The 26666-nt window shown below is 47.9% G+C and overlaps 2 protein-coding genes across 2 annotated transcripts; one reads left to right on the top strand and one right to left on the bottom strand.

The window, feature by feature from the left end:
* Nucleotides 1–686: 686 nt before the first annotated feature.
* On the bottom strand, nt 687–6350 carry LOC119386859 (dynein light chain roadblock-type 2). Its single transcript, XM_049414067.1, has 3 exons — nt 6331–6350; nt 3326–3489; nt 687–1326 (listed from the first exon to the last, which is right to left on the bottom strand). The coding sequence occupies exons 1-3, from the start codon at nt 6348–6350 to the stop codon at nt 1004–1006; spliced, it is 507 nt and encodes a 168-aa protein (XP_049270024.1). The 3' UTR covers nt 687–1003.
* Nucleotides 6351–14036: 7686 nt separating this feature from the next.
* On the top strand, nt 14037–26446 carry LOC119386858 (potassium/sodium hyperpolarization-activated cyclic nucleotide-gated channel 1). The gene is made up of 7 exons (XM_037654123.2): nt 14037–14174; nt 15600–15796; nt 16458–16627; nt 18921–19195; nt 21831–21980; nt 23604–23822; nt 26243–26446. Exons 1-7 carry the CDS (start codon nt 14037–14039, stop codon nt 26444–26446), a joined length of 1353 nt encoding a protein of 450 aa, XP_037510051.2.
* The last annotated feature ends 220 nt before the right edge of the window (nt 26447–26666 follow it).

Genomic DNA, 26666 nt, shown 5'->3' with positions numbered 1-26666 from the left:
AAGTGATACGCCCACGACATACAATGAAATCACCTATTACCTGCGAAGGAGAGTTTGCACCCCCTCGCATTAAACTAAACAAAGCATAAGCGGTCACACTTAGACAACTCAGTACAAGCACAGACTTATTACTCACCGGCACAGATAAGAGAATCGTATGACATAGAAGACATGGACACTATTTGCAAGGCATACAAGAAAGAAATACGCACACTTAAGCATATGCTCTGGGAGTGTGGGTCGCTTGGCCCTGACATTTCCCAGGAACGGTTTGCAGATATGCTCAAGTCACACGACCATATACCCCAAGTTCTGGCTGTCCAGTACGCCCACGACAGGGCCAGGGAATTTGACCTCGTGGTACCGACATGGGATTAGCCATGCAGGTGGCAACAGCCGTAACAGGACGTAAATAAAGTTATTTCCATCTGTCCTTCCGGACCGGGTCTAGCTTGCTGTTCCTGTGGTGGACGAGCGTGCGGTCCAGGGCAAGCAGCTGATCATGTGACAGGCGGGGGTCCGTGACCCACCCGCTGCCGAAGTCGTGGCCATGGTGCTGCGTCTGTTCAGGTCCGGCATAACCGATTGCCCCCCCCCCCCGAAATAATTTTTTACCATGTCATACAGAGCACAAAATGACACTCGACCATATGCCTGCCCGGCCACCACTTCAGAGCAAGGGGGTGCCCCCTTTCACCCCCCTAAAAAAATTTCTGCCTACGCCACTGGACACCGCAACGGAAAAAAATTGTTAGAACTGCGGAAACGCTGTGCGTTGAATCTTTTCTGTTTACATTCTGTTTTCCTTCGCATACATGTCAAAGCAGCGTCATGTCTAGACTGCGCCTCCGTGACACAATTTGCAAAGCATCGTTTTCACTCGCGCACGCTGCCGAAGTAAGGAACAGGGCGTGGCTGTGCAATTTGATTGGAGGTAACTACACAAATCACGTGACTGCTATACAGTTGGAAGGCGCCTGTTGAGACAAGCTTGGCCGGCTCCTCACTGTCCAGCCTCGGCGGACGGCTGCGGGATTTCGGTGAGCACGACGAGCGTGTACCTCTTGCTGGGCGAGATGACGACCTCGTGGTGACGGGTCTTCATCTTGAGGAACGTCGGCTCCTCCCCGGGACCCGCGTCGCTCATGGAGCTCCTGGCCTGATCGCAAAGACCCGCCGCCAGCTGCGCGTACCGTCCGGTCTCGGCGTCGTCCTCGAGCGTCGACTTGATCGGCGCCCCGTCGGCCGTGGTGGCTATGACGCCCACCACGCGCTCTTGGCCGCGCAGTACCCGAAACACTTCCTCGACCTCGTCCATGGGGGATTCTGCGAAACGCCAACCGCACGAAAACCTTATGGCCCAGTAATAGAAAAGGACACGAACGACACGGCACTAGCATACATGCAGACCCGTACACCTTATCCGGATTGTTGTCCCGATAGCTGTTCAAGAGATGTAAGTCGAGATATGGCGAGGCATATGCATTGCAGGGGATAGACAGTAGGTCTGTGAGGTTCTACTGTGATGTCAAGTTGCACGTATACGGAAACCTTTCTTGCAGTGTGGCTGTGAAAGCGTTAGTGGAATATAAAGCTATGCAGATGGTGACACCTCACCCGCACTTCTGCGCCGTTATAATGGGTCAAAGCATTCGTCAGATGTATTTAACACGAGTATACGTTTAACATCGGCTAGAGCAACGTATGAAAAATAGGGCAGCAATAAAAGGACGTAAGACGTATTTCCTGCAAGTCGTTCCCGTCGCAAAATTTCAAGGTTCAGGCAATACTGCCTGTAGGTATACCTGCCAACTTTGATCATGAAGGAGGGCATGCTCTGACTACTCCGCATGAAGGCGAGCAGCGTAAGGTTTTCCTGTGTTCAGAAAACTTAACGACCACTGTACGCATTCTATGGGTAGTGCTGCTCACTGCGTGTGCGCCACACCTCTTTCGGATGGAGGGGAACACAAACGGTGAAAATAAATTAGCACAGCGAGATATCATTGCACCAGTTTTCCAACATCAATTTCAGCGGACATCATGCTCGAGCTATACATTTCAGCATCGCCATGGCGTTGTGTGAAGCTTGAATGAACTAACACTACAGCAGAGACATGTCCACTTGACGAAGCGTTGGCTCGAGGGTGATTCTCTGTTAAACGACTTCGGGTTACTTCAAAGCCCTTGTTTTCCTCGGAACTGAGCGAACAGTATCTCGAAGTATGCATTAAGGGTCTTTTAATTATGTACTTTTACAGTACGCGCTTTTTGAAGGAAAACTTGATGGTCAAGGATATTCTGGGCACTGTACTGCGAGTGCAGTGCAAGGGGCACGTCTCCGTGCGTACAAGTTAAGAACGCGACCAGGTCAACTGTTATCAAAAGGGATTACCGTAATTGTTTACAGCGTGGCGCCAGCAGCGTCTGCTACTTATCCTGGTATTTTTTACAGCGAAACTGTACACTCTAAGAAAAAGAGAGTATCTGTGACTCTTTCAGGAGAGTCCCAGCTGACTCGACACCTATATGACTCTCTTTAAAGAGGCACGTTAACTCTCTTGTGGGTCACACGACTCTCCGAAGAGAGTGCAATGATCTCCACAGAGAGTTGACGTGTATCTTAAAGAGAGTCATATACGGCCCTTACTTCTCCCCGCGTGTGTTTCCCCGCTTTCATATATAAAAGGGAGATCCGTCTAGCAACTCACTGAGTTCATTCTAAGACTGCCGTGGGTAGACCATGGAAATTAAAGACACCAGAAAAACAGCGTGAATACTATGCTCGACCAAAGGAACAAATTCGCCTGGCTGAAAATGGTCGCGGAGCCAGCCACGGTTCACTAAAGCGACCACAAAGCGATTATCACTACCGTTACTCTAAAGTCATAATAAAACATATCCCCACCCCTCCCATTAGCACGTGTGGTGTTTGATGCAGCTTCGCTGGACATTAACTTTCGCAGGGTGGGATGGCGGCCATTTTTTTTTGTCGTCCTTATCCTCCACTTGGGGAGGCGATTTGACCTCGCTAGGTCAAATCAATAGGACAATTATTGTGAAATCGTTGAGTGAAACAAATCACAATACAGGAAGAAACGCTGTGGCAAGGATAGATCCTCCCCGGAACGTTTCTTCCTAGACTATGTTCTGTTTCGTTCAGCGATTTCACGATGACGCACCAGGTGGCTCAACAGTCAATGCTTCTAAAGGACAATTATGTCTCAATGTTGGACTCCTAGACTGCGGGTATGCGCATATACATAGCGCGCCTTTCGTGCTTTGACCCCATCGTACCTAGCGCTTTTGTTTTGTGGCGACTTACCGTTGCTGGTCGCCCGCGAAGTCATGACGTCGGCGGTGGCGATGTGAGCACCGGCGGGGACAGGTGGATCCTGCGAAGGCACATAGAGCGGGGGAGGAGCACCCCAGTCGTTAAGGTGGGGCCTTATACGGGCATTGACTATGCAGATGACGATGATGATAGTCCTACAACAATGCACGTACGACCACTACGGGATTGGCCAAGAATTAACCAGCTGAACTTTCATGTAACTCTCTTAAAATAAAAGAAAAGAAAAGAAAAGAAAAAGAAGGCATACGAAGGAGACACAACGCGCACTGACGTCACGCTGTTACCATGGACGCAATTCACCTCGTCAAGTTTCCTGTCCTTATCCAACACAAAGAAGAAACTACGAGTATTCTGGAAATGCGGAAAGAAGGCGTACAGATGAACGGTTAACTCAGATTCACCGGTCATTGTTGTCGCTGCTTTTCTATGGCAAGTACCCACGAGGGGTTGACTGAGGTTGGTTCGCTGGGTCCTAGAGGTATGCCTCAGCCCGCCACGGTGGATCGGCCATATGAATCATGCGGCAGCAGAATTGAAATATAATGACAGTTTATCCTTCTCGTTATCATCATGGCATACATTACCTAGAATTCAATAGTAGTATTAACAAAGGTGCTAAATCTTGTTTAAGTAGTAATCAAGAAACTATCGCAAAAAGAAAAAAATAGAATGGTATAATTGGACAGACGGTGAACACACACACACACACACACACACACACACACACACACACACACACACACACACACACACACACACACACACACACACACACACACACACACACACACACACACACACACACACACACACACACACACACACACACATGCACGCACGCACGCACGCACGCACACACACACACACACACCCTCCCTCCCTCCCTCCCTCTCTCTATCTTTCTCACTCACTCACTCTCTCTCGCACGCGCACACTAATTAAAGCTATAAAAACAAAAATAGAAAATACATGGAAACAAAAAGAGAAATACATGGAAAACCCTGTAACCTTTACCACTGATCACGTAAACGCGCTTTCAGTGTTGTCAGAGGTTGGATTATAAAGTCAGGAAAGGCACGAACACTCGCTTCGTGTAAAGCAACACGAGCAAAGAAATGGAATAAAATGTGATCTCGCATTTCGGCCATGACGACCTTCTGTAAGAAAGATATACGCATCCCACTATTATAGAAATGCGCAGTATAACGACACCATCAATAAAAGCAGGAAAAAACTTGCCGTCTTATACGCTCTGAAATGCCTTAGAAAGTGGTGACATTGAATAACGAATATATCGCTAAAGCTCTTCTTCATATTGCATCCAAAGGCAACCTGAAGAGGAACAGTGAAGAACCGCGCGCACTAGTATCGCACGCGAACGAGTATCAGCACACGAAAGGCAGTAATATAGCGCGTTTTGTCGCTATAAGAAACGGCGAGCCTCGGTCGTCGTGTCGCATATCCGTCAGTGTCGATTACTGCCTATTCACTCTCCGTGCACGCTGTCTGCCCGTAAGGCTATAGCTCCGTCTGACGGTATCTATATACGCTAACGTCGCTAAGATGAACCGCACCGCGCATGTCACCGGGAATGGAACCGCGGAGTCACTGCGAGAAAAATGGCTCTCGAAATGTATGAGCGAAAAAATAACGCACGCGCGATTTATTACTTCCCGCTGCTTCATACGTGACAAATATTCTGAATTTTAAAAAGCGTAGGCGCATTCGGTGCTAGCGCAAGTAGAAAAAGACATGGACGCCCAAAAACGAGGTACTTGGAAAGATTGGGGACAATGCAACGAGCGATGATGGACGTAACGTTCGGAGGCAGATAATCACCACTGTGAATTAGAGGACAAATGCGGATATCAGATATCCTAGGGGAGATTAAAAGAATGAAATAAAGCTGGGCATGCCATATAATAGACGGGATAGTGAAATGAACAGGTCGTGTGCAAGAGCACCAGCGTGTGTATCACGATACAAGGGATGTGCAGCTAAGGACGGCAGATAGCTCGTCTAATGAAATGAGGAAATATAAAGGCATATAGTGTACTCAGCCTGGACAAGAGAGGGATTGATGATCGCTAGTTCATTATCACTATGACAGGTTTCTTTCTTTCTGCACAAAACATAATATAAGCTGAATATGATGATTAATTAGCCACGCGCTACTGTGCAAGACAGGTAACGTAATGGCGCAGAGAAATTAACTGGTGGTCTACCAGAGCTCCAAAATGGTGTCACGGTAAGGGAATGCGATTGATCATGGCGGGTAGGCCATGTGATAAAATTCATAAAGTTAAAGGTATGTAATGTCGTCAGGCTAGACAAGATAGGGGCAGTTGAAGATCACTGTGACGGTTTTTCTTTTTTCTTTCTGCAGTACGCATAATTTATGCTGATGACGACGGTTAATGTAACCACGTGTTACTGTGACCCCTGACTTACGAATCGGCACTTGAGAAATGTGTTTTTAGAAAACGGAGTAATACTCACAAACTACGTGGCCCGCGTCACTTTTCAGTGTCAACGCCGATATGATGAGAAACGACGGGGCCCGAGACTGCTGCGCCGAAAGCCGAAACGTCTTTCTCAGAGCCGCGCCACGATCGTGTCCGATGTTCGGGAGAGGTCGGGTCGTAATAACTCAACCCGTCGCATGCATGTGCGAAGCAAGCGCCGGGTGTTTCCCCTCCGATCGAACAACTTCCTACTCCTCTTGCAGCTTTCGGCAGTCGCGCATCACCGTCTTTCCTCTTACAGGCGTGGCACGCGTTTCTCCTCCCTTCGTGTTTTGGCCGAGACCCGAAAGAAAAAGAGAGAAAGATCAACTCAAAATGATGACAACCTTTCACTAGTGCCGCAACGCCGTATATACGCGCACGGAAAGTGCAACGGAGAGTGAGAGAACTAATGAGGAAGAAGGCAAACACGAACCCTCGGTCCACCGGAACTACCGCATGCGACGTTACGTCCTGTAGGTGCCGGCCATGCCACGAACACCACGAAGCTCGCGCCCCAAAGATCAGCGGGCACGCGTAGAGAGAGGTGAATACGCCTACGCGCGAAGCACACACGGTGCATGTGTACGCAGCACAAACGCACATGTACTATGCGGAGGGGTGGACGCAAGCAAGTATGCACACGCGCGCGACTTCTTGCGCCAAGGAATCGCGTGGGATGAGGATCTCCCCGCCGCCGGCAATACTATATGCGACGACGCGTGGGCGCAGCGTCGAACGCATATACATACATATATACAAATCGGTGCGAGTTGTTTTGCAGGCATCGGGCGGGTTTCGAAAGCAGCACGGCTTGCTTTGACATATGGCATTATTTACTGTAGCTATAGGCTACGTGGCGGGGGAGTGTTTACTGCATTGAGTGACGTCAAAATATGGCCAATATAATCTCATATCTGCTGGAAGGTTACAGGAAAAATAAATGTTCAGGGCCCAAGTTCAGGAAAAAAAATTTACGTAGAAAAGTTCGCGAAAGAATCATTCTGCCAATCACGATACTGGAGCTAGACGACCAATCGCAGAGTGAAGCCTCTTTAATTGGGCCCCACTTGTATTATATTATATAACGTAAAAGAAAGTGTATTCTGTTGGTAAAATAGGTTATCGAAGTTAATAAAGACGCAAAAACAACAGACCCAAACCACTAGCAGCTGCTGCTGTTACTGATATGTGCCCCCGTGTGTAATACTCCTACATAAATGTGCCTGTCTCTGGCGGTTCACCGCCGTATTGGGCAATGAAAGAACCAACGGTACCTAAGCATAATATCCCTGCCAGAAATGTATGCCTTCAAGGTCATAGTTATGTTATTAAAGCGTAGCTTTCCATTAAACCTTCAACGCCATATACTGCTCATCTGCTCCGTCGGTTTCCGGCTGCATGAGTTATGCATTAGCGGAACAGACAATTAGGCATCGGTTAGGATTCACCTTAAAAGCAGCGCAGCAACACAAGTATGTGCGAAGTTTGTATTCTTTTTAATAAACTTCTTAGTTGCATGATCTAAGTTGGCCCATCCTGCAGCGGTGATGTGTAACCTGCGGTAGTCTAGGCAACTTGACTCTTGCCCCTTCGGAAACCATGCGCGTAAACAATGTGCGCTGCAAGACGTGGTGCAGAAAATAACAGCTTTACGGGCCCGTAGCCAAAAGGCCATCTGTAGTGATCACCTGTAATGGTCACCTGTAGTGGTCACCTGTAGTGATCACCGTGCACGAAAGGTCTCAGAGGGCTGGTAATATGTAATTGTTTTCTTGGTGTTTCAGCGGAGGAGTTGGTCGAAAAAGCTTGTAATAAACTTTATTGCATGAAGAGTTATCCCATGAAGTGCATAGGGTCACCAGTTGGCTGCCCAGCGCCAGCTCAGAAAGCCGTGCCTCCCAAGATCACGCTTCCTTTGAACAACCTTAAAAAACGACATTAATGTGGGAGACATGCAATGTCCTCTTGTGCCGGCAGGGAAACAAGGATTTCTTTTCTTTCTTTCTTGTTTTTTTTTTTTTGCGGACTTGCACAAAAAGGGACCCGCAGACCCTTACCGTATGCATGGTGGTCAATTGAACACCATGCATTTCTTCTGATCCTCATTTCTCTGATTTCTCATTTATTCTCACCCAAAACTACCATTTTTTTTATGGTTAGGAAAGCATTTTCTTGAGTAGAGTTCCCAATTTTTTTAAATGCGAAGCATTTCTTAGCGAACTTCTGCGACTTTGAGCGTATCTATCTATCTATCTATCTATCTATCTATCTATCTATCTATCTATCTATCTATCTATCTATCTATCTATCTATCTATCTATCTATCTATCTATCTATCTATCTATCTATCTATCTATCTATCTATCTATCTATCTATCTATCTATCTACTAGCCGCCTACGACTTTGTGCTCTCCTGGTCGCTTGGTTAATCGAATGTGCACCAAAATTGGTATGGCGTAACATGACTGTATGACGAACATAAATGACAAGTCATAACATGAAATCATGACACGCATGTCATGTACAGCATGATTTACATGCTACGCTCATGGTGTGCTGGCGGCCGTTTCGCTAGATTGATATACACCAAAATTGGTATCTTGCGACGTGACTGTGTAACAAACAAAAATAACACGAGTTAACATGAAAATCATGACACGCATGCCATGTACAGCATGACTTACGTGCCACGCTCATGGGGCGCTGGCGGCCGTTTCGCTAGATTTATATACACCAAAATTGGTATCTTGTGACGTGACTGTGTAACGAACATAAATAACACGAGTTAACATGAAAATCATGACACGCATGTCATGTACAGGTCGGTCCACTGTTAAAGGGAACAATTGCGTTCAGGGCATGTCAGGATAGCGCTCTCTTGCAACAGTACAGTGGCTTAGATTTACATAAGACTACTGGTGGTTGAGAGTTCCAACTCCCTTTGACAGACCAGTACCTTGAACGAACAACGTTTCCACATCCACTTGGAATGAGGGGGCCAGCAAAATGAAGGGGGCTCATTCGAGTGTTCCCTTTAACAGTGGACCGACAGCATGACTTACGTGCCACGCTCATGGGGCGCTGGCGGCCGTTTCGCTAGATTTATATACACCAAAATTGGTATCTTGTGACGTGACTGTGTAACGGGCATAAATAACACGAGTTAACATGGAAATCATGACACGCATGTCATGTACAGCATGACTTACGTGCCACGCTCATGAAGCGCTGGCGGCCGTTTCGCTAGCTTGATGTACACCAAGATTGGTATCTTGCGACGTGACTGTGTTTCGAACATAAATAACAGGAGTTAACATGAAAATCATGACACGCATGTCATGTACAGCATGACTTACGCGCCCCGCTCATGGGGCGCTGACGGCCGTTTCGCTAGCTTGATATACACCAAAATTGGTATCTTGCGACGTGACCGTGCGACGAACATAAATAACACGAGTTATCATGAAAATCATGACACGCACGTCATGTACAGCATGACTTACGTACCACGCTCATTGTGCACTGGCGGCCGTTTCTCTAGCTTGATCGACCCCGAAGTTGATATTGCGCGACGTTACTGTGTGACGAACATAAAAACACGAGTTAACATGAAAATCATGACACGCATGTTATGTACAGCATGACCTACGCGCCACGCTCATGAAGCGCTGGCGGCCGTTTCGCTAGCTTGATGTACACCAAGATTGGTATCTTGCGACGTGACTGTGTTTCGAACATAAATAACAGGAGTTAACATGAAAATCATGACACGCATGTCATGTACAGCATGACTTACGTGCCACGCTCATGGGGCGCTGGCGGCCGTTTCGCTAGATTTATATACACCAAAATTGGTATCTTGTGACGTGACTGTGTAACGGGCATAAATAACACGAGTTAACATGAAAATCATGACACGCATGTCATGTACAGCATGACTTACGTGCCACGCTCATGAAACGCTGGCGGCCGTTTTGCTAGCTTGATCTACCCCGAAATTGGTATTGCGCGACGTGACTGCGTGACGAAGATAAAAACACGAGTTAACATGAAAATCATGACACGCATGTTATGTACAGCATGACCTACGCGCCACGCTAATGGGGCGCTGGCGGCCGTTTCGCTAGGTTGATGTACACCAAGATTGGTATCTTGCGACGTGACTGTGTTTCGAACATAAATAACAGGAGTTAACATGAAAATCATGACACGCATGTCATGTACAGCATGACTTACGTGCCACGCTCATGGGACGCTGGCGGCCGTTTCGCTAGCTTGATATACACCAAAATTGGTATCTTGCGACGTGACTGTGTCACGAACCTAAATAACAGAGTTATCATGAAAATCATGACACGCATGTCATGTACAGCATGACTTACGTACCACGCTGATTGTGCGCTGGCGGCCGTTTCTCTAGCTTGATCGACCCCGAAGTTGGTATTGCGCGACGTTACTGTGTGGCGAACATAAATAATAGGAGTTAACATGAAAACCATGTCATTTTCCTCAATTACATACAAGACGATGTATGCAGCTCTTTGCTGGCTGCTTCGCATTACATCGATTCCCACAATGCGTGGGATCTGCCGGCTTTTTTTTACGATAAAATTCAGTTTCCCGCCCAAAATGGAGTGGCGTGCACGAAAGGTCGCTTTTGCTTCATTCAGTTACGTACCCTTCGCAGGTACTTAGAAATTTTATCAAAAATTTCATTACTGCCATTAAATACTCAAAACATTTTTCGCTTTGGGGTTGCTCCATTGAACTTAGCAACGTTGCTTGTTGGGCGAGTTGGAACGAGTCAGTCATAACGTAGTTCAGCGCAAAAAACAGGCAACAGACGAGTGAGAGGACAAGGACACATATGCGCTGTGTCCTTGTCCTCTCACTCGTCTGTTGCCTGTTTTTTGCGCTGAACTACGTTATGACTGCTCCATTGAGCTGCAGCAACAAGAATTTCTGCGGGCCCTCTGCGAATTCCTGATTGACGAAAAGAGGACACCTCGTGAGTGAATTAACAATATTCAATTCTTCAATATTTCGCAAAAATCATCTATATTTTAATCGTGTTCTAGGAATTATTTTTCCATCATTTAATTTATTCTGCCGGTATTAATTTTATTTATTTACCTATTTTTACCGCATAACAAAAAAAATTATGTTGTTCACTTTCTAAGAATGTGAAGCTTTCCCCTTACTGTTCCTCAATATTTTTAAGTTCACATTTATACATCAACCGAGGGCGTATTGGCGGATAGCCCCATCGTGGGTATGTGCCAGAAATAAGGAGCAGGCAAGCTTCTACGGCGAAGTGCTTCGCGAGCCTTGCAGACCAAAGGCGAGAAGATGGTCCTGCAATGTACATTGTACCAGATACAGACTTTATTACTGCATCTAGATTCCGAAAATACGCATTACATCAGGATTCCATGAAAGCAAGATTACCGCAGCAAGAATATGGTCACCTTTTCTTTTCCTTGGAACAATAAATGGTGTCCCTCTCGTAAATTGGAGGTGGCCCTTACTAAACTTCGATGCCGTATTCCTCCTCTAAATTTTTATTTACACAGGGCTGGTCTGGTTCCGTCCCCTCTTTGCTTTTTATGTCAAGAGCCTGAAAACATTGATCACTTTTTAATACATTGCCGTCGTTTCTCCAGTCACAGGAAAAAACATTTCGAATATTTATTGAGAAATTTGAACATTCCTCTAGATTCTGCAAATATTCTTTCCCTTGGGGCGTCTTCTCTGGGCCACAGCAACAGGAACGTTTGCATAGCTGTCTGCGAATTTCTTCGAGACACAAGAAGAGTTCCTTATTAAGTTATTTCCTATTGCAATTTGGTATTTTATAATTCTTTTCTCTAATTGATTATTTTCGATATTAAGGTTTTTTTTCTCATTCTATTGGCACATAACCCAAAGATTCTTATTTTATTTTCAATACTCGCTTGTAGTCCGATTAATTCAATTACTTTTGTCTAAATTCTAAAGTTCCATGTAATGTTTACCGCCGGTTTCATGGCCAATCCCCCTTTGTGGGTAAGAGCCAGTAGAAGAGGATCAAGCAAGCAAGCAAGCGAGAAGGAAGAAGAATAATAGGAAGAGTTAGCCAGCGGTCAGTCTTCGCTCATTTCTGTCCCGACTGGTCCAAGTTTGAAGGCTTCAACCGTTCGTGGGTGTTGCGTAGGTCGCGCAATCGAGTGAGTACTTTCCTATGCCTTATCTTCCCTTACGATGTCGGAAACCCGATACCTACTCCTGTTTATTAGGAAGTGGTACCATCGGTTTGCCCTACCGACAGCTGGCACTATTGAGCATCATATAACAGGCTTGGGATGGATGGATGAAAAAAAAAAAACCTTATTGATTGTCCGCCAGATTAATGGCCCAGGCTCAGGTCTCCCATGTCGGGACGTCAAGGCCTTGCCTCTCCGTCGCTTCACGGGCCTGCTTGACTGACCAGAGTTGGTCGCGACGAGCTTGGAGCTGCGCAGAGCGGCTTCCCACCTCGCCGAGAGAGCATCGGGATTAATGTGTTTGACTTTAGCCTCGCATTCCTAGAGCATATGCTTAAGCGTAGCTGTGTCTGTCTGGAAGATTTTACAGATGCTGCAGTGTTATAGATCTCGGGGTATATAGGCTCGGGAGCGAGCGCACTGAACGTTAAAATAGGTCTTCTGGCTTCACAAGCTTCGCTTATTGGAAGCGACACTAAGGATAAAGAGTACGTTAATACGGATTTATGGATTAGGGGCGGGCAGTTTAATGCCTATAGCTCCGCGTGTTAAAGCCACTCACAGTCGTGGTGGTGGATTCGCAACACCATTTCAACCCCAATCATCGCGCTCGCGCGATGTCGCATATTCACATATAAGTGGCAGAGTCTTCTCGCGTAGCCAGAAATTTTTTCGGGGGGGGGGGGGGGTTCAAGCATAATTTATGTATGTTCGTGCGTGCGTTTGTATGTGTGCGTGTATATATACGCAAGCAATACTGAAAATTTTTGGCAGGATGGGGGCGGGGGGATTTGGATCTCACCAACCAACACCCCCTCCCCCTGGCTACGCTCCTGCTTCTTGGTTTCTGTTTCGTGGTTTTTCTATTTTCTTTCGTTTTTATTTCCGCCTCGAATTGGTGCATTTCGATTACTGAAAATTAATTTCTTCTATTTCTTGTTCTCAGTTGCGTTCCTTTATTGCTAGCCGTTCGAAACTACATTCTGGGCGGACAGCAAAATCTGGAGCCGGAACACATGTAGCGTAGACGATTCCTAAAGTGGAAATAATGCTTTTGATAAGCTGTGTGATAAGTTCACACTTGTGAACTACAGTTCACGAACCACATAGCGCAGTACAACACCTCACGCCTTTTTCGTTATGCCTTCTTTTTTTCATATCCTGCGCATAACTCTTTAAAAACACGGGTGTTTTTATGCATGTTTTTTTTTTGTCTGGGTTTTGTTGACATAAACCAGATTTTAGAAGCTCTTCTTTTATTCGTGTTGGCGTTCTACATCTATGCATATGTACAGTCAACGTAAAATATTTAGGGACCACGAGACACAAGAAAAAGCTGAATATTCCAGCTGTTGCGGCAGGCAGCCTTGAATTTAGATTTGCGGCCCGTTCTGAAATGCGCTAAAAACATGTACTGTGCAGTTCGATCAAACACAGGCACAAATAGCTGGCAAACTCAACGTTTTCTCAGTCCTAGCTGGTCCGTAAACTTTTCACACCGACTGTACTTCGATCAGCAGCGCTATGTCTCAGCTATTGCAGTACCCTTCTATCAAGCGCGTTTTAGCACAGTGTTGTTTCTAGGCGAATCAATCAATCAATCAATCTATCAAGTCAGTCAGTCAATCAATCAATCAATCAATCAGTCAGTCAGTCAGTCAATCAGTCAATCAATCAATCAATCAATCAATCAATCAATCGTAGTGAGCGCTAACACAAGTCTTATCAAAAAACGATACTTCACTGCAGCAGGCAATCTCCAAGGCACTGGGTTGTCCTAACTTGTCTGTCATGGGGCGAAGAAGAAGCATCACAAGCACCGAAGGAAGTCCAAGTCTCGCCGCACGAAACACTCGACGGCGTCGCCGACGCAGTTGCTGGAGCAGCAGCAGTCACCAGACACTACGCAGAAGGCGTCCGCCACAGACGAGATGCAGGTGCAGTGGGCATCCGACCAAAGTCGAGTGCTGTCTTCCGCGGACCCCACGCAAGTGACGTCGACTCCCGACGTCGAGAAAAAGACTACGGCGGTCCGCACAGAAGGCGCGGCGAGCCCTGCTGAGGCCGCAGTCAGCACTCTTCCGTTTCCCGGGACAAGCGAGCAGTCGAGGAGGGGAAGCAAATCGTCCAAGATTTCCAGGGCTTCCAAAACATCCAAGTCGTCCACCCACGGCGTGTCCTGGGGTAATGTGGAGGTGGAAGACGCACGCACCCCGCCGTACCGTGGGACGTCGCCGTCTCGTCCGTCGGAAAGGCGGCACGGCAGCCGAAATTGCGGAGTTGGAGCAGCACACTAAAGAGATCGTACGTAATCCGGCTAACCGGTGTATATATGCAGTCCGGTTAGCTCTCGCCGCGATATCAAAAGGGGTCAGTGATGCACTCTTATAAATAAAGGGTGTACTTGAGGAGTCTTTCTGCGCTATCGCCGCGCCCCGTATGGGTCACGAATAACGCTCTCGCTATCAGCGTGATATAGCACTCCTGATGAGAAACAACACCCGCGTATTTGTACATGGGTGCGCGTCAAAGAACCCCAGCTGGTCAACATTAATCAGGAGCCCCCCGCTATTCGCACGGCTCATATTTATACGGGGGTTTTGGCACGTAAAACCTGTCTGCATCCTTCTGCGTCCCTGTTTTAGTTCCGCTATTAATATGTATTCAAGAGACGCAAAACCTTAGACTTGATTTCTTTATTATGCCTTCAAGAAAGAGAGCGACAGAGGAGAACACACATAGGACGACAGAAGGATCTGCGCTGATTGCGAACCATGGCCAGAGTGAAAGGGGGTCCGCATGACGAAGTCCGCCAAAACGACGTCAGCCTGTGTTTGCGGGGCTCCTGTGGACGAGTACTTTTTTGGTAGAACCCTGGGCCGAAGCTGGGCGAAATCTTGTTGCCACATCGACGACGGGAATTTGTCTGTCATCAACCGCACAGTGTCACGGTGTGGTTGGTGATAGACAAAATTTACGTTCGTTTTTCTCTTCACGTGATAACTTTGTAGTCCTCTGTCCACTTGGACGAGAAGAGGCTCCCGGTAGAGACGGGCTTGCCTTAACTACCCCGAGCGTAGGATGTCGCATATCACTTTGCCCTGTCTGACTGAAGGGGTAAAGCTACTTAAATATAAAAAAAAAAATGTTCTTCCACAACTCTGTTTCCGGCAATTTCGCGGAAACACATCAATTTCGCAGACCTTCACTGGTTCCTTCCTGACCTCTGAGATCGGGCGGGCGCAGCTTTAGAAGCCTTCCGTTGGCCGTACCATTTTTTTTCTTTTCATTTAAAAATAAATTTTACAAAGCATCAATATGTCTACGTCAGGAAAATAAATGCCACAGTTCTTTCTAAGGCGGCTGCCGCAGCATGTGACGAAAAACAGAATGCCTTCTATCGAATGGCTCGTTGTCGAAAAGTCTAAGGGTTTTGTTAGCCATATTAACAAGCTGTGTAAAAAAGATTGTTGTATTTTCTTATGTTATTACAGGACAAAGACGTGGAGCGTCGGCTAGTGACGATGTTCAAGCGGCAGCTCAAGGCGTTCCTGTTTCCACCGAAGATGAGACAGGGTTTTCTGTTTCCTTTAGACGTCGAGGACAAACGCATCCTCGACGGTATGCCCATACGACCCATTCGACAGGAGCGTAGCTTCCCGTGGATGATACACCCAAAGACCACCTTCAGGTCGGCACTTTATCGTAGTATAAACTTCACTGCGCTCTGCAAGCGATATTTAATGTTCGTGGATGGCAGCGATCGGTTGCATGTTCAGTTTCCAGTGAATGCTGGGAAGCTGTGACTCGCAACTCCTGGGGAGGTCTACGTTCACCCTATGTACCGCATCTCGATTCGCGCTCGCGGCTTTCCTTAAGCATGTATAATCTTAGCAGGACTCTAGTGCGAGTTAGTTGGCTCACGATATCGAGCAAGTTTTTTCAGCGTGAAACAGGCGAGGACGAAAGACCGAGAAACAATAAGACACACACGAGGTCTGACGCTCGTATGTGTCTTTTCCTTCACGGTCTTTGGTCCTTCTCTGCTTGGCGCTGAAAAAAAGCCACGATATGATTATGAGGGACGCCATAGTGGAGGGCTCCGGGAATTTCGACCACCTGGGGTTCTCTAACGTGCACCTAAACCTAAGTACACGGGCCTCAAACATTCTCGCCTCCATCGAAAATGCAGCCGCCGCGGCCGGGATTCGATCCCGCGACCTTCGGGTCAGCAGTCGAGCGCCATAACCACTAGACCACCGTGGCGGGGCGCGCTGAAAAGACATGCTCACGATGTATAATCTATTTGGGTTATACTAATACTCATGTCCTGAATTCGTGTGGTACTGCAGGAACGCGTGGGACTTGTGCATGGTGGCGATGAGCTTCGCCAGCGTCATCCTCGTGCCTCTGAACATCGCCTACTTCGAGAGCGCCCAGAGGGAGCGATACGAATGGCGCCTCTTCAACATCGCATCCGACGTGCTCTTCTTCGTTGACGTAATCTTCAACTTCAGGACAGGTATAACGAGGACTAGAAACGCGGGGTAAATAGCACGACCCCGCTGATCTGCCGCCCGACTTTCGCGCTTGAGAGTTCATGCGGAGGTTCGGCGCCACATGGGCACACTGTGAAAGCAGAGGCGTGTTTTAGGCACACGTATACCGACTTCGGAGGCCTCAGCTGGAAGACAATACTGTAGCTCGCGCTATTCGGCTTCGCTTTTATGGCGATTGCAAATATATGGACACTCAGCGCGTTTTTGCCGTCGCCGTCGGCGACGCCGTGATGTTCTCTGTATAGTCCAAATTGTTAACGTCGCCCCGCACGTCGTATATTCGATGTGCGAGTGAAAGCGTGCGAGCGCAGGCGACAAACTCTTATGTAGCGTAGTGGAAACGCGCAGCACCGGCTGTCTTTCGTCGCGCGAAAGGCCCATGGGGCGGAGGGTGACCGCATGGCTCCGCACTTTGCTCAGCCGGGGCCGTCATGCGCACTTATTCTTACAGGGATCAGCAGACGGCTTACACCTTCGTACGCGCTGGTCTCACCGATCGGCTTGCGAGGAAGAGATAGGCAGCACGAAGATCGCTTCGCTCGCTGCAGCGGTCGCGTTTTCTTACGCCGGCGCTTTGTTGAGTTACGCCAGGTTGGATGTATACAGGCGTTAGCTGCAAGCCTTACTTCGTACGACATTCCACTTTGTTGCTGCGGCATTCATTACTTCGCCCTCACTGCGAAACTGCCACTTTTTGAATTAGTTCACGAGGTCACTAGGTATTGTGGGGCTATAGTTGTGTCGATCGAAATGGCTTGAGGTCAACAGGAAGAGGTTTGCTTCTCTGTTTGTTGTACCAGTTCAGTCTCTGCACGTCGCCATTCACTTCGTGGAGTTTACGTTTTCTCGCAAGACAACGAGTCCACAGATTTTCCTGCGCTCGTCTGAGAATATAGAGCAGGACTCGTGCAAATCGTACCAAGCTGCTTCTGTGCGTGTAACGAAGGGTACAAATTGTGAGCTGATATGGAAACTATGGCTGCTTAAGTGCAGAAAGAATCTAATGAACCGATACAGTACAGTGGACAAGGAAGACGTATTGCTTTGAAAGAGAGAAAGTGAAGTTAGTCGGTAGGAATTCATTATGAAAGAAGGGCGCACGGACATGGGGCAGAAGGGCGCACGAGCACGGGGCAATAGAGTGGCGTTTGTGTTGCCTATATTTAGTAACCGGCGCCCGTGCCTGTATGCTTAACATTATTTCACGATTATTTCACAACAAAAAATTGGAATGTTATACCAAGTGCGGCTAGCATCTAACTCTTTTGGACACGATCTCGCGTAACTATACAAAACGCTGGTGTAAGGGAATACGGCCGCTCCAGGGGTCGAAGTGGTTTTCATGCTGTTTGTCGTCCTAACGAGAAGTAAGCGGTGAGGGCACGTACAGAACGTACGCATTGTCGACTGATTTCTGTCGAGCGCGCGCGACGGCGCCCTTTTGATCAAAGTTCGCAGTTGCTGCTCGAGCGACGCAGCCGCCTCCCTAACGCTATAATTTAGCACTGCAGTGCCATGCCTGACCGTTTCAGGCGAAACGGCCACGTATTTCTGACTGACCTGCCTACTTTGCAGAAATATAATGCTGTAAGTTTCCGCTGCCTTTTATCTCATGTTAATACCAAAGCTTAAGCGTTGAATCGGTTGTCTTCTCGAGATTGGCTCTTCATATATAATAGAAAGGAACGCCTTGCGCATGGTTGACCTTTAAGGGCTCGCCATGTCACTGGTGTGGTTTCAGGGTGCAGGAGCTGCAGCATATGCTTCATAGTGCAATAGCGCAAAAACACAGGGACACAGGCAAGAGAGACGATACAGGCGCTAATCGCCTGTATCGATACAAGCGCCTGTATCGTCTCTCTTGCCTGTGTCCCTGTGTTTTTGCGCTATTGCACTATGAATTCGTACCAACTAGCTCGGCTTTCCGTACTACAGCATATGCTTGCCTTCGTTACTGCTACAACTTAAACTGACGCCCGCCGAGCACAAATGCGTCAAAACTTTATTAGACTTAACGACGGCCCGTTAATGTGACATAATTTTGCTAATTTTACACACCTTCCGTGACTTCAGTAGAATGGGCACTGCACTATACCTTAAATATGTCGTGTCTTGAGATGACCGCAACGCTCGATACTCCAGATTACTGACACACACGCCCGCACCCACAGCTTTGACCATTATAGGCTAAGCTAGCGATGACAGCGAAACATCTGCCGTGCCAGTGTTTTACCCTTAGCTGCATCGGACGCGCAGGCATTGCCATGAAGGAAGCCCACGGCCGCATCAACATGGATCCGGAATACGTGGCGGTACAGTACCGACGGGGCTGGTTCTACGTGGACTCCTTCTGCTGCCTGCCGCTAGACTACACCGCCATGGTTGTGATGCACACGGGTAACGTGGCCAACGACCCATCCACCACGTCAGCATACCCCAGCATCCTGCGCATCAACAAGCTGCTGGCACTGCCCAAGATTGGCCGGCTCACCACCGTAATCAGGAACCTAGCCGGCGTCGAGGAGAACTTCGTAAGTGTCGTGGCTCGTTGTATCTCACTCACTCACTCACTCACTCACTCACTCACTCACTCACTCACTCACTCACTCACTCACTCACTCACTCACTCACTCACTCACTCACTCACTCACTCACTCACTCACTCACTCACTCACTCACTCACTCACTCACTCACTCACTCACTCACTCACTCACTCACTCACTCACTCACTCACTCACTCACTCACTCACTCACTCACTCACTCACTCACTCACTCACTCACTCACTCACTCACTCACTTGATTTTTTAAAAATGTGCTTGAACACATAACAGTACTTCGAACATTGGCACCTTGCCAATGGGGTCATATCAGCAGGAACCTAGCTTGATTTAAGCTCCTCGATTGTTGTCCTTTCTTTTATTCATTTCGTCCATGCTATGCCTCAGTGATTACGTCAGAACAGGAGTTCGCCAATGACTGCCAGGGAACTTGGCAAAAGTGGCAACTTCGCGCACCGCTTGCAAACTATCCTTGCAACGCACGACTGCAAGGTTTGGCGGAGCTGTTCGCAGCAGCATCTCTTTCCGCAGTGTGTGTGTGTGTGTGTGTGTGTGTGTGTGTGTGTGTGTGTGTGTGTGTGTGTGTGTGTGTGTGTGTGTGTGTGTGTGCGCGCGCGCGTGTGTGTGTGTGTGTGTGTGTGTGTGCGTGCGTGTGTGTGTGTTTTTAACAAGAGGTGTATACTTGAAAAATCAACGTGAACACGACGGAGACACAAGACGAGAAGGACACAGTACGAGAGCTTTTTCCTCAAACCTAAAAGTAGGAAAAGCTTGTGCAGCAATTGAGAAGAAGACTCGAGGAACAGCGGTTGCAGGTTGCTCGGTGAAGCATCGCAATCAGCCGTTACCTGCGCCGTTGGGGTTGTTTATTGGATTCCCCTCTTCTGCGGAAAGGCGTACATAGGCCAGACTGGTAAATGCATGAATGAACGGCTTCGCCAGCACAAAAATATACATAGAAGGTAACGCTGACGTCACAGCTTTCAGTTCATTGCAGGTCATGTGGGTGTAACCCACTTTTCAATAACAGTGTTGGGAAACGGGTGTCTCAGCTTGCGACTGCTTCTGCGCAGAGCTGATAGACGGAGCGATCAAGGCGACGGTGAGTTAAGGCAAATTTATATACATATATACAGAGGCGTTACATATTCGGCGCTGGGGCCGACAGCTTATTGGGCTCGCACAGCGGTGCGACGACGACCCGCGATTTCTTCGTTCGCTGTCTCGCTGTCTCCCTCTCTCTCCGCGCAGCTTGGTTCTTTTATAGCCCTGGCCGACCCCTTGCATCAGCCAGTAGTGCGAAGCCTCCAATCAGGAACCGCCGTTGGTCGCTGGCTCGAACCGGATCCGCGGGGAGGAGGGCTTGCCGCACGTAGCGGGAGAGATCTCCGTCGGTTGCGTCAGGCGCAGCGCCGGAGTTGCCGGGGATTGCGTAAGGCTCCCGCCTCGTTGCATCAGCTGGTGTTGACGCTGGTTGCGTCAGCCTCATCGCCGGAGTTGCCGGGGATTGCGTAAGACTCCCGCTTCGTTGCATCAGCGGGTGTTGACGCTGGTTGCGTCAGACGTTTTACCAGCTTGAATTCCTTGTCGAAGCAAGAAAGTTTGGGTTTGGGAGCCCTGGCATAACAACAGTCATTAGGTTTAAACAGAAGGATAAAAGGGCTTGGTAACTCGCGGAAGCGTTCTTCATCAAAATGATGGGCGACGATTGCATATATGAACCTTCTGTTTGTTTGCTGGATTGCGAGGTGCGCAGTTTCTTTCACGTGACCTAAAATTCCTGCACACGCGTGGTGTTGGTTTTAGATGCGAAAGCATCTTATGCTCGGGGCAGTGTCCGTTCTGCGGCGTCCGCACCCATACTGCGCATGCGCCAACTCTCCTCCTCTCATCGCGTGAGCGCAAGGAGGTGGCAGGAGGACATGAGCGCTGCCTCCGCTTCGTTTCTCCTCTCCGGTTTCTCTCTCTCCGCCACAGCTGTGCGCTCGTATATAATGCGGCGCGCGCTCGCTCCCGTTGCACTCTCCTTCGCAACGGCGATATGGACGCCCGCGAAGCTGAACGTAAACGGCAACGCCGGCAAGTGAATCTCGAAGCTGCGAGGCTGCCAAAGCGCGCGTTCGCTGTGCTTTCGTCATTCTCTCTCTGTGAAACGGTGTGCGAAACGCAATGAACAACGTCAACGTCGGCGCTAGTTGCAGCGGCAGCGCCACCCCGCGGAGCAGAGGAAGGCTCCGGAAGCCGAACGTAAACGTCAGCGTCGGCAAGCGGTAATTCAAACGCCTCGACAACCACCGTCTCATAAGTCACATAGGAGAAACAGAAACTCTATGCGCACCCCCCGCGATGCTTTCGCATCCCACCATAGTTGCCCGTAGTGGGAGATGATGTGTAATTTTTTCGTGCGCTCATTAAAAAAAAAAAAAAACAGCGCTCGTACTGTGTCCTTCTCGTCTCCTGTCTCCGTCGTGTTCGCGCTGATTTTCCAAGCATGCATCGTTTCCAACTCGCCCACCTTTCTACCTCAAAGAGTTGTGGTTTCAGGACCCGTTCAATTATGCGGTGTTCTCGACGCATCGCATCCTTTCTCCAACTGCTCGCGCAGTTCGTGTATTCCAAGGGAGTGTACGTGCGCCTCCTGTTCCACTTGGGCATGCTCTTCCTCCTCATCCACTGGCACGGTTGCCTGCAGTACTACGTGGACCGCCTGGAAGGGTTTCCCGTCAACTCCTGGGTGGCGCGTCTCAGCCTAGTGGTGAGTGCATATCCTGAGGGCAAGCCTAAGAAGTACCTGCGACGCTTTTGCAAAAGTGGCGTTCTTGTAGCAGAATCTTGCACATAAATGATATAATTCTAAAGGCGCTCTGAGCCACCTCTTCTCGAAGTTTCAAAAGCACCATGGGAAGAGTAAAGTGCCCTCCAAAAACACGTTACTGAACTATATCTTAAACGCCCAACTACGAGTGCACATGTTAGGAGCGTCATATTCATTTTTCCCATCGGCCCAAACGCCCTGCGTTCTGCAGAGCGGGCTAGAGCCCCGCCTACGATGTACCTTTAAAATACTTCTTTGCGTGTATATACAGGGCGTTTTCTTTTAAAATAAAAATTCTATCAGGTCCGGTATCGTCAGTTTCAGTCAGTTTTTCTGTCGGTCAGTTTCGGTATCGGCCCTAAAATTCGATGACGAATGTCTCTAATTACGTGCAACTTTCGGGCACGTCATTCTAAAAAAATTCTTTTAAATGAGTATGCCATGAATTGGCACGCAATGCAACTTTATAAATTAAAATATGCCTTCAGGTCAGTAATTAAAATGTTAATTAATGAGTTTTCGCTAATTAGTCAGGTTAATGTCATTTTAGCTGCGGAAAAGTATTTCCGCCTCGACATAGAGTTCATGTGCGAAAACGAAGGACCCTGGCTGTCATAGAATTTTTATAAAAAATCTAATTTCCAAAAAAAAAACCCTGTATAGATATGTATGCGTATATGTATGCACGTATACGGGCGTTTTCTTTTTGCTTGAAAGAGCATTTCTTTCCAAGCATTACTTTGTTTTCAAGCGTTGCATTTTAGTGATCCTCGGCAGTGCTCGGCTGTCAACTGTATAAGGGGGCAGGGCCCTCGTCAAGCAATACCCCAGCTCTTAGCCTTGTCTCCTCTTTCCAATGTGGAAAGAAGATAAAAGCCATTGATTTGTTTCTTGATTGATTGATTGATTGATTGATTGATTGATTGATTGATTGATTGATTGATTGATTGATTGATTGATGTTGCATTTCATTCCTATAGTACATTCAGTGCGTTTCATTCACGCGCGGGGAGCACAGCCACACGTGAGACGACGACGGTCGGTTTCTCTCGCAAGCGTGCAATTGTGAATCGAAATTCGAAATGCAGAATTTCAGTTACTACAGTCTGTTTACTTAACTAAGTAAATAACCAGTGCAATACCACTAGGAAGGAGCGCAGTGATCTAAAAGTCCGGCCTGCCTCGTGCCAACTATTGGCCAATGGTAGCTCTCTATTGGAATATGCCTGATGTCATGAGATAAAGGCTGGCGGCCAGCTCATCAAATGGACCTATATAGGGAGTTGGTTCATGGGGTTGAACTTCCCAAAGCGACTTAGGCTATCGAACGTCCCTCAAATTTCTATCGCAATTAGCTCATGTTACGGAGCAGCCCCGAGTTTAATGCCGGGACGAGTGAGAAGTTGGTGTTTCTTTTCCCTTTAGGTTATTGTTTCGTTGGCTTATAGAACGCACATCAACGCAATGACCCGTCTGTCCTTACACGTATACCTTTGTGCCCCATATGATATATGAACGCCGTACGCCCAACAGCCTTCCGGACTTCTTCCGCGATTCTCGCAGAATGCGTCGTGGCCGGTGCAGTACTCGTGGTCGGTGTACGGCTCGACTTCCATGATGCTGGGCGTCGGGATGGGCGCCACCGAGGCCGACAGCATGACCGACTCGTGGCTGCGCTGCGGCTGCATGGCCACGGGTCACGCCCTGCAAGCGCTGCTGGTGGGCGCCTGCATCGACATGATCACCTCCATGAACTACACCTACCTCAGGAACAGGCAGAGGGTGCGGCTGCCGATTGGCGTTGCTCTTTTATTCTATATCTCCGAGTGTAAATACGACGCACGGCGGCATTTACTTTGTAAAAGGAAAATAAATTCGAAGAATGAATCGGTTTACTTTGATCAATTTTATTCTGAACACTCTAACGTCGTTATTTTCGCCACCATAGCTTTAATATTAAAGGAGCAAATGAAGGTGAAACTTTCGCTTTTAAATTTTGCGCCAAAATTTCCGCGCATGACATCACAGATTTCAAGGTGCATTTTTCGTATTTTGGTGACATTGGCCCAACAAAATTTTTTGAAACTTGGTATGCTATGTCTCTGGTCCCCCCCCCCCCCCCCCCCCCCAGAGGACAACGTACTTCCTTTTTTACTGATTAGGAACGATGGGGGTCCTAGCAGACGCCATGAAAATGCATGACGTCATGGCGATTGGCGCAGGAACTTCCAGGTGGCGTCGCCACCCGCGTTTTCTTTTTGTGAGTTTTCTCGACGCGACTTTATTGCGTGATTAAAATACCAAATTATTTGATATCGGGGCTTAGACCTATGCTAAGATTATCTCCCAGCCATCAGTCACCAGCCATCAGTCTATGCAACGAGCAACTAAAGAATGGGAGGTGGAATAGTGTTGGAAGGACCCTTTAAGGCTACTGAAGCATGTTCAAGTGCGAAGCTTGCTTCTACAGCGCTGCGATCGCGTTATTGTTGACATGACTGAACGGCACGCACTATACGATCACCCAAGGACGTTGTATACAGAGCGGGAAATTGCGCATAGGGGAAGAGGTGGCAATCAACCGCTCTTTCCCAAATTCTATTGAGAAACGAACATTGGATCGTCGAGAACCAGCGTTCAGCATACAACCGTAAGCAAGCAAATAATGAAGCTCAGGAAAGAACAGGGTGCATTATTTGTGCATTTTAACTGAAGTTGAGGAATTCTGAGATAAAAAGGAAACTCAATTAAAGTTCATTAAAAAACGTGGTTGCCTAACAATAACAAGAAAATAAAGAAACGCGCACCTCGATTCATTTCCATTCTATCACTCGCCTCACTATAGAACGTTTCTTTTTAATTTCCCTCCTTGCAATAAAAAGAGAAAGAATAAGAAGCCTACGAAGCTGCTCGAGTTACGTTATCTAAGATGAATTATGTGTCCATTCGGATCTCATTTGATGAAAAAGAGAGCAAATCGTTTACTAATTAAACTGATTGTATTATTGAATTTCGTAGTCACGAACTTTTCCGCGCTGGTTATTGTCTGAATGACGGAGGGAATCGCCATGAAACTCAAGTTCTGTGTTTCAGCATTTGAAAATGACCACGTAGATCGAAATTACATACGGGCGTCGTCTTATTCGTTAAGATCACTGCCTAATTAATTTTGCTCGCGGCACCACAAAAGGCTGCTTTATGTCCGGCCGCTGTACGACTTAAAAGCGGGGCTTAAATTGAAGCCCTGTTGTAGCACACACCGCTATTCGCATGATCGATATTACGTAATGGGATCGAAGTGTGCGTAAGAAAAGCGGGGGGGGGGGGGGGAGCTGTACGAATGCGAGCGTCTTCAGTTAAGTTGATCAATTCGACTGTCGGTTATTTCGGGTGACATGGTCATTAAAGGGGACCTGAACCGCCTTTTCAAGTCATCATCGATTGACCTCAGTAGAGGAGTTTATTGCTTCACGAATCGATCGCTGCAAAAAGTTTTCGAATCCGCCAAGTACGAGCGGAGTTAAAGGGATTCATCGGAATGTTTAAGCGCTTTCGCGCTTCCTTTAAGTATGAATATACACCAACTCGCTCAACTGTCCCTGCTTTCTCTCTGCTTCCGTCCCGACGAGTGCGCTGGGAGCTAGACAGGGGAGGAGGGATACCAAAGGGGAAGGAAGGTACGTCACGCGCTCAAGGCGCGTGACGTAGCTTCCTCTACTAAGGTGTTCACGCGCCTTGAGGTAGATGACTCAGAATGATTTACTCTGATTTACTCTAGTGGTCACCTTATAGCAGAGTAAACCATTCTGAATCGTCTACCTTTTTTCTAAACACAACACACACCCAATTCAAGCAACCCCTCGTTGAGGGACATTTGGCTGCTCTTCCTTAGTAGAGTACTTTAAATCGTCCTTTATTTATTTTTTTTTTGAAACACAAGAGCACTTGCTGTTTTTTTGCAAATTATGCGTTGCATCCTCACGTGCTGCCCGTCAGCATAGGCTGTGTGCTATACAGCGCCAACTGTATAGCCTTTGAATAGCTGTATTCGTTATCCAGAAATATGTTTATACAATGCACCCGTAAAAGACGGCTGCGTTTCTTTGCCTGCTTGGGAATGAAGCGAGCGAATTACGCGCACCTGCACCTGCTTAACTGGCTCGTGCACTAAGTAACTCGTTTCTCTTCCTTTTTTTGTCAAGATACGCGACCTGGATGACTACATGCAGTACAAGATGCTGCCGATGAATCTGCGTCGCCGTATTCGAGACTACGCCGAGAACCGGTTCAAGGGGCTCGTCTTCGACGAACACCAGATCATCCAGTCGCTCTCGGATCCCTTACGGGAGGTTCGTGGAAGGTGGTGGTCTCAGGTTGGGAAAGATGCCGATTTCTGCAACCTATAAGGGAACACGGCGCAGCGTCACTGGGTGTTGGAGGAGGGGAGTGGAAGGGAGGGAAAGATGGTGGGTAGTGGATAGGAGAGATCTCGACATGCATGTCCGCACTCCTGGGACACCTCAGCAGTGGCCGAGAGGTTAGAGCGTCCGCCTCCAAAGCGGGGGGTATTGGGCTTGATTCCCAGTGCCGCCTGGTACCGACGGGTTTTTCTAATGGGAAGAGAAG

The sequence above is a fragment of the Rhipicephalus sanguineus genome, chromosome 3, assembly GCF_013339695.2.
Source record: "Rhipicephalus sanguineus isolate Rsan-2018 chromosome 3, BIME_Rsan_1.4, whole genome shotgun sequence".
NCBI lineage: Eukaryota > Metazoa > Arthropoda > Arachnida > Ixodida > Ixodidae > Rhipicephalus > Rhipicephalus sanguineus.
Note: the sequence above shows the minus strand (reverse complement) of the source record. Positions and strands in the feature narration are given on the sequence as shown.

What these genes read in the sequence shown, in the direction of transcription:
- LOC119386859 (XM_049414067.1), bottom strand. Translation starts at nt 6,350, where the DNA reads ATGGCCGGCACCTACAGGAC. An exon ending in ATGGCCGGCACCTACAGGAC is followed by an intron (nt 3,490 to 6,330) that starts GTAACGTCGCAT and finishes GCATTGTTGTAG; the next exon opens with GACTATCATCATCGTCATCT. An exon ending in TTCGCGGGCGACCAGCAACG is followed by an intron (nt 1,327 to 3,325) that starts GTAAGTCGCCAC and finishes GGCGTTTCGCAG; the next exon opens with AATCCCCCATGGACGAGGTC.
- LOC119386858 (XM_037654123.2), top strand. Translation starts at nt 14,037, where the DNA reads ATGCAGGTGCAGTGGGCATCCGACCAAAGTCGAGTGCTGTCTTCCGCG. An exon ending in CCGGCGTCGAGGAGAACTTC is followed by an intron (nt 19,196 to 21,830) that starts GTAAGTGTCGTG and finishes CTGCTCGCGCAG; the next exon opens with TTCGTGTATTCCAAGGGAGT. An exon ending in TGGCGCGTCTCAGCCTAGTG is followed by an intron (nt 21,981 to 23,603) that starts GTGAGTGCATAT and finishes CGATTCTCGCAG; the next exon opens with AATGCGTCGTGGCCGGTGCA.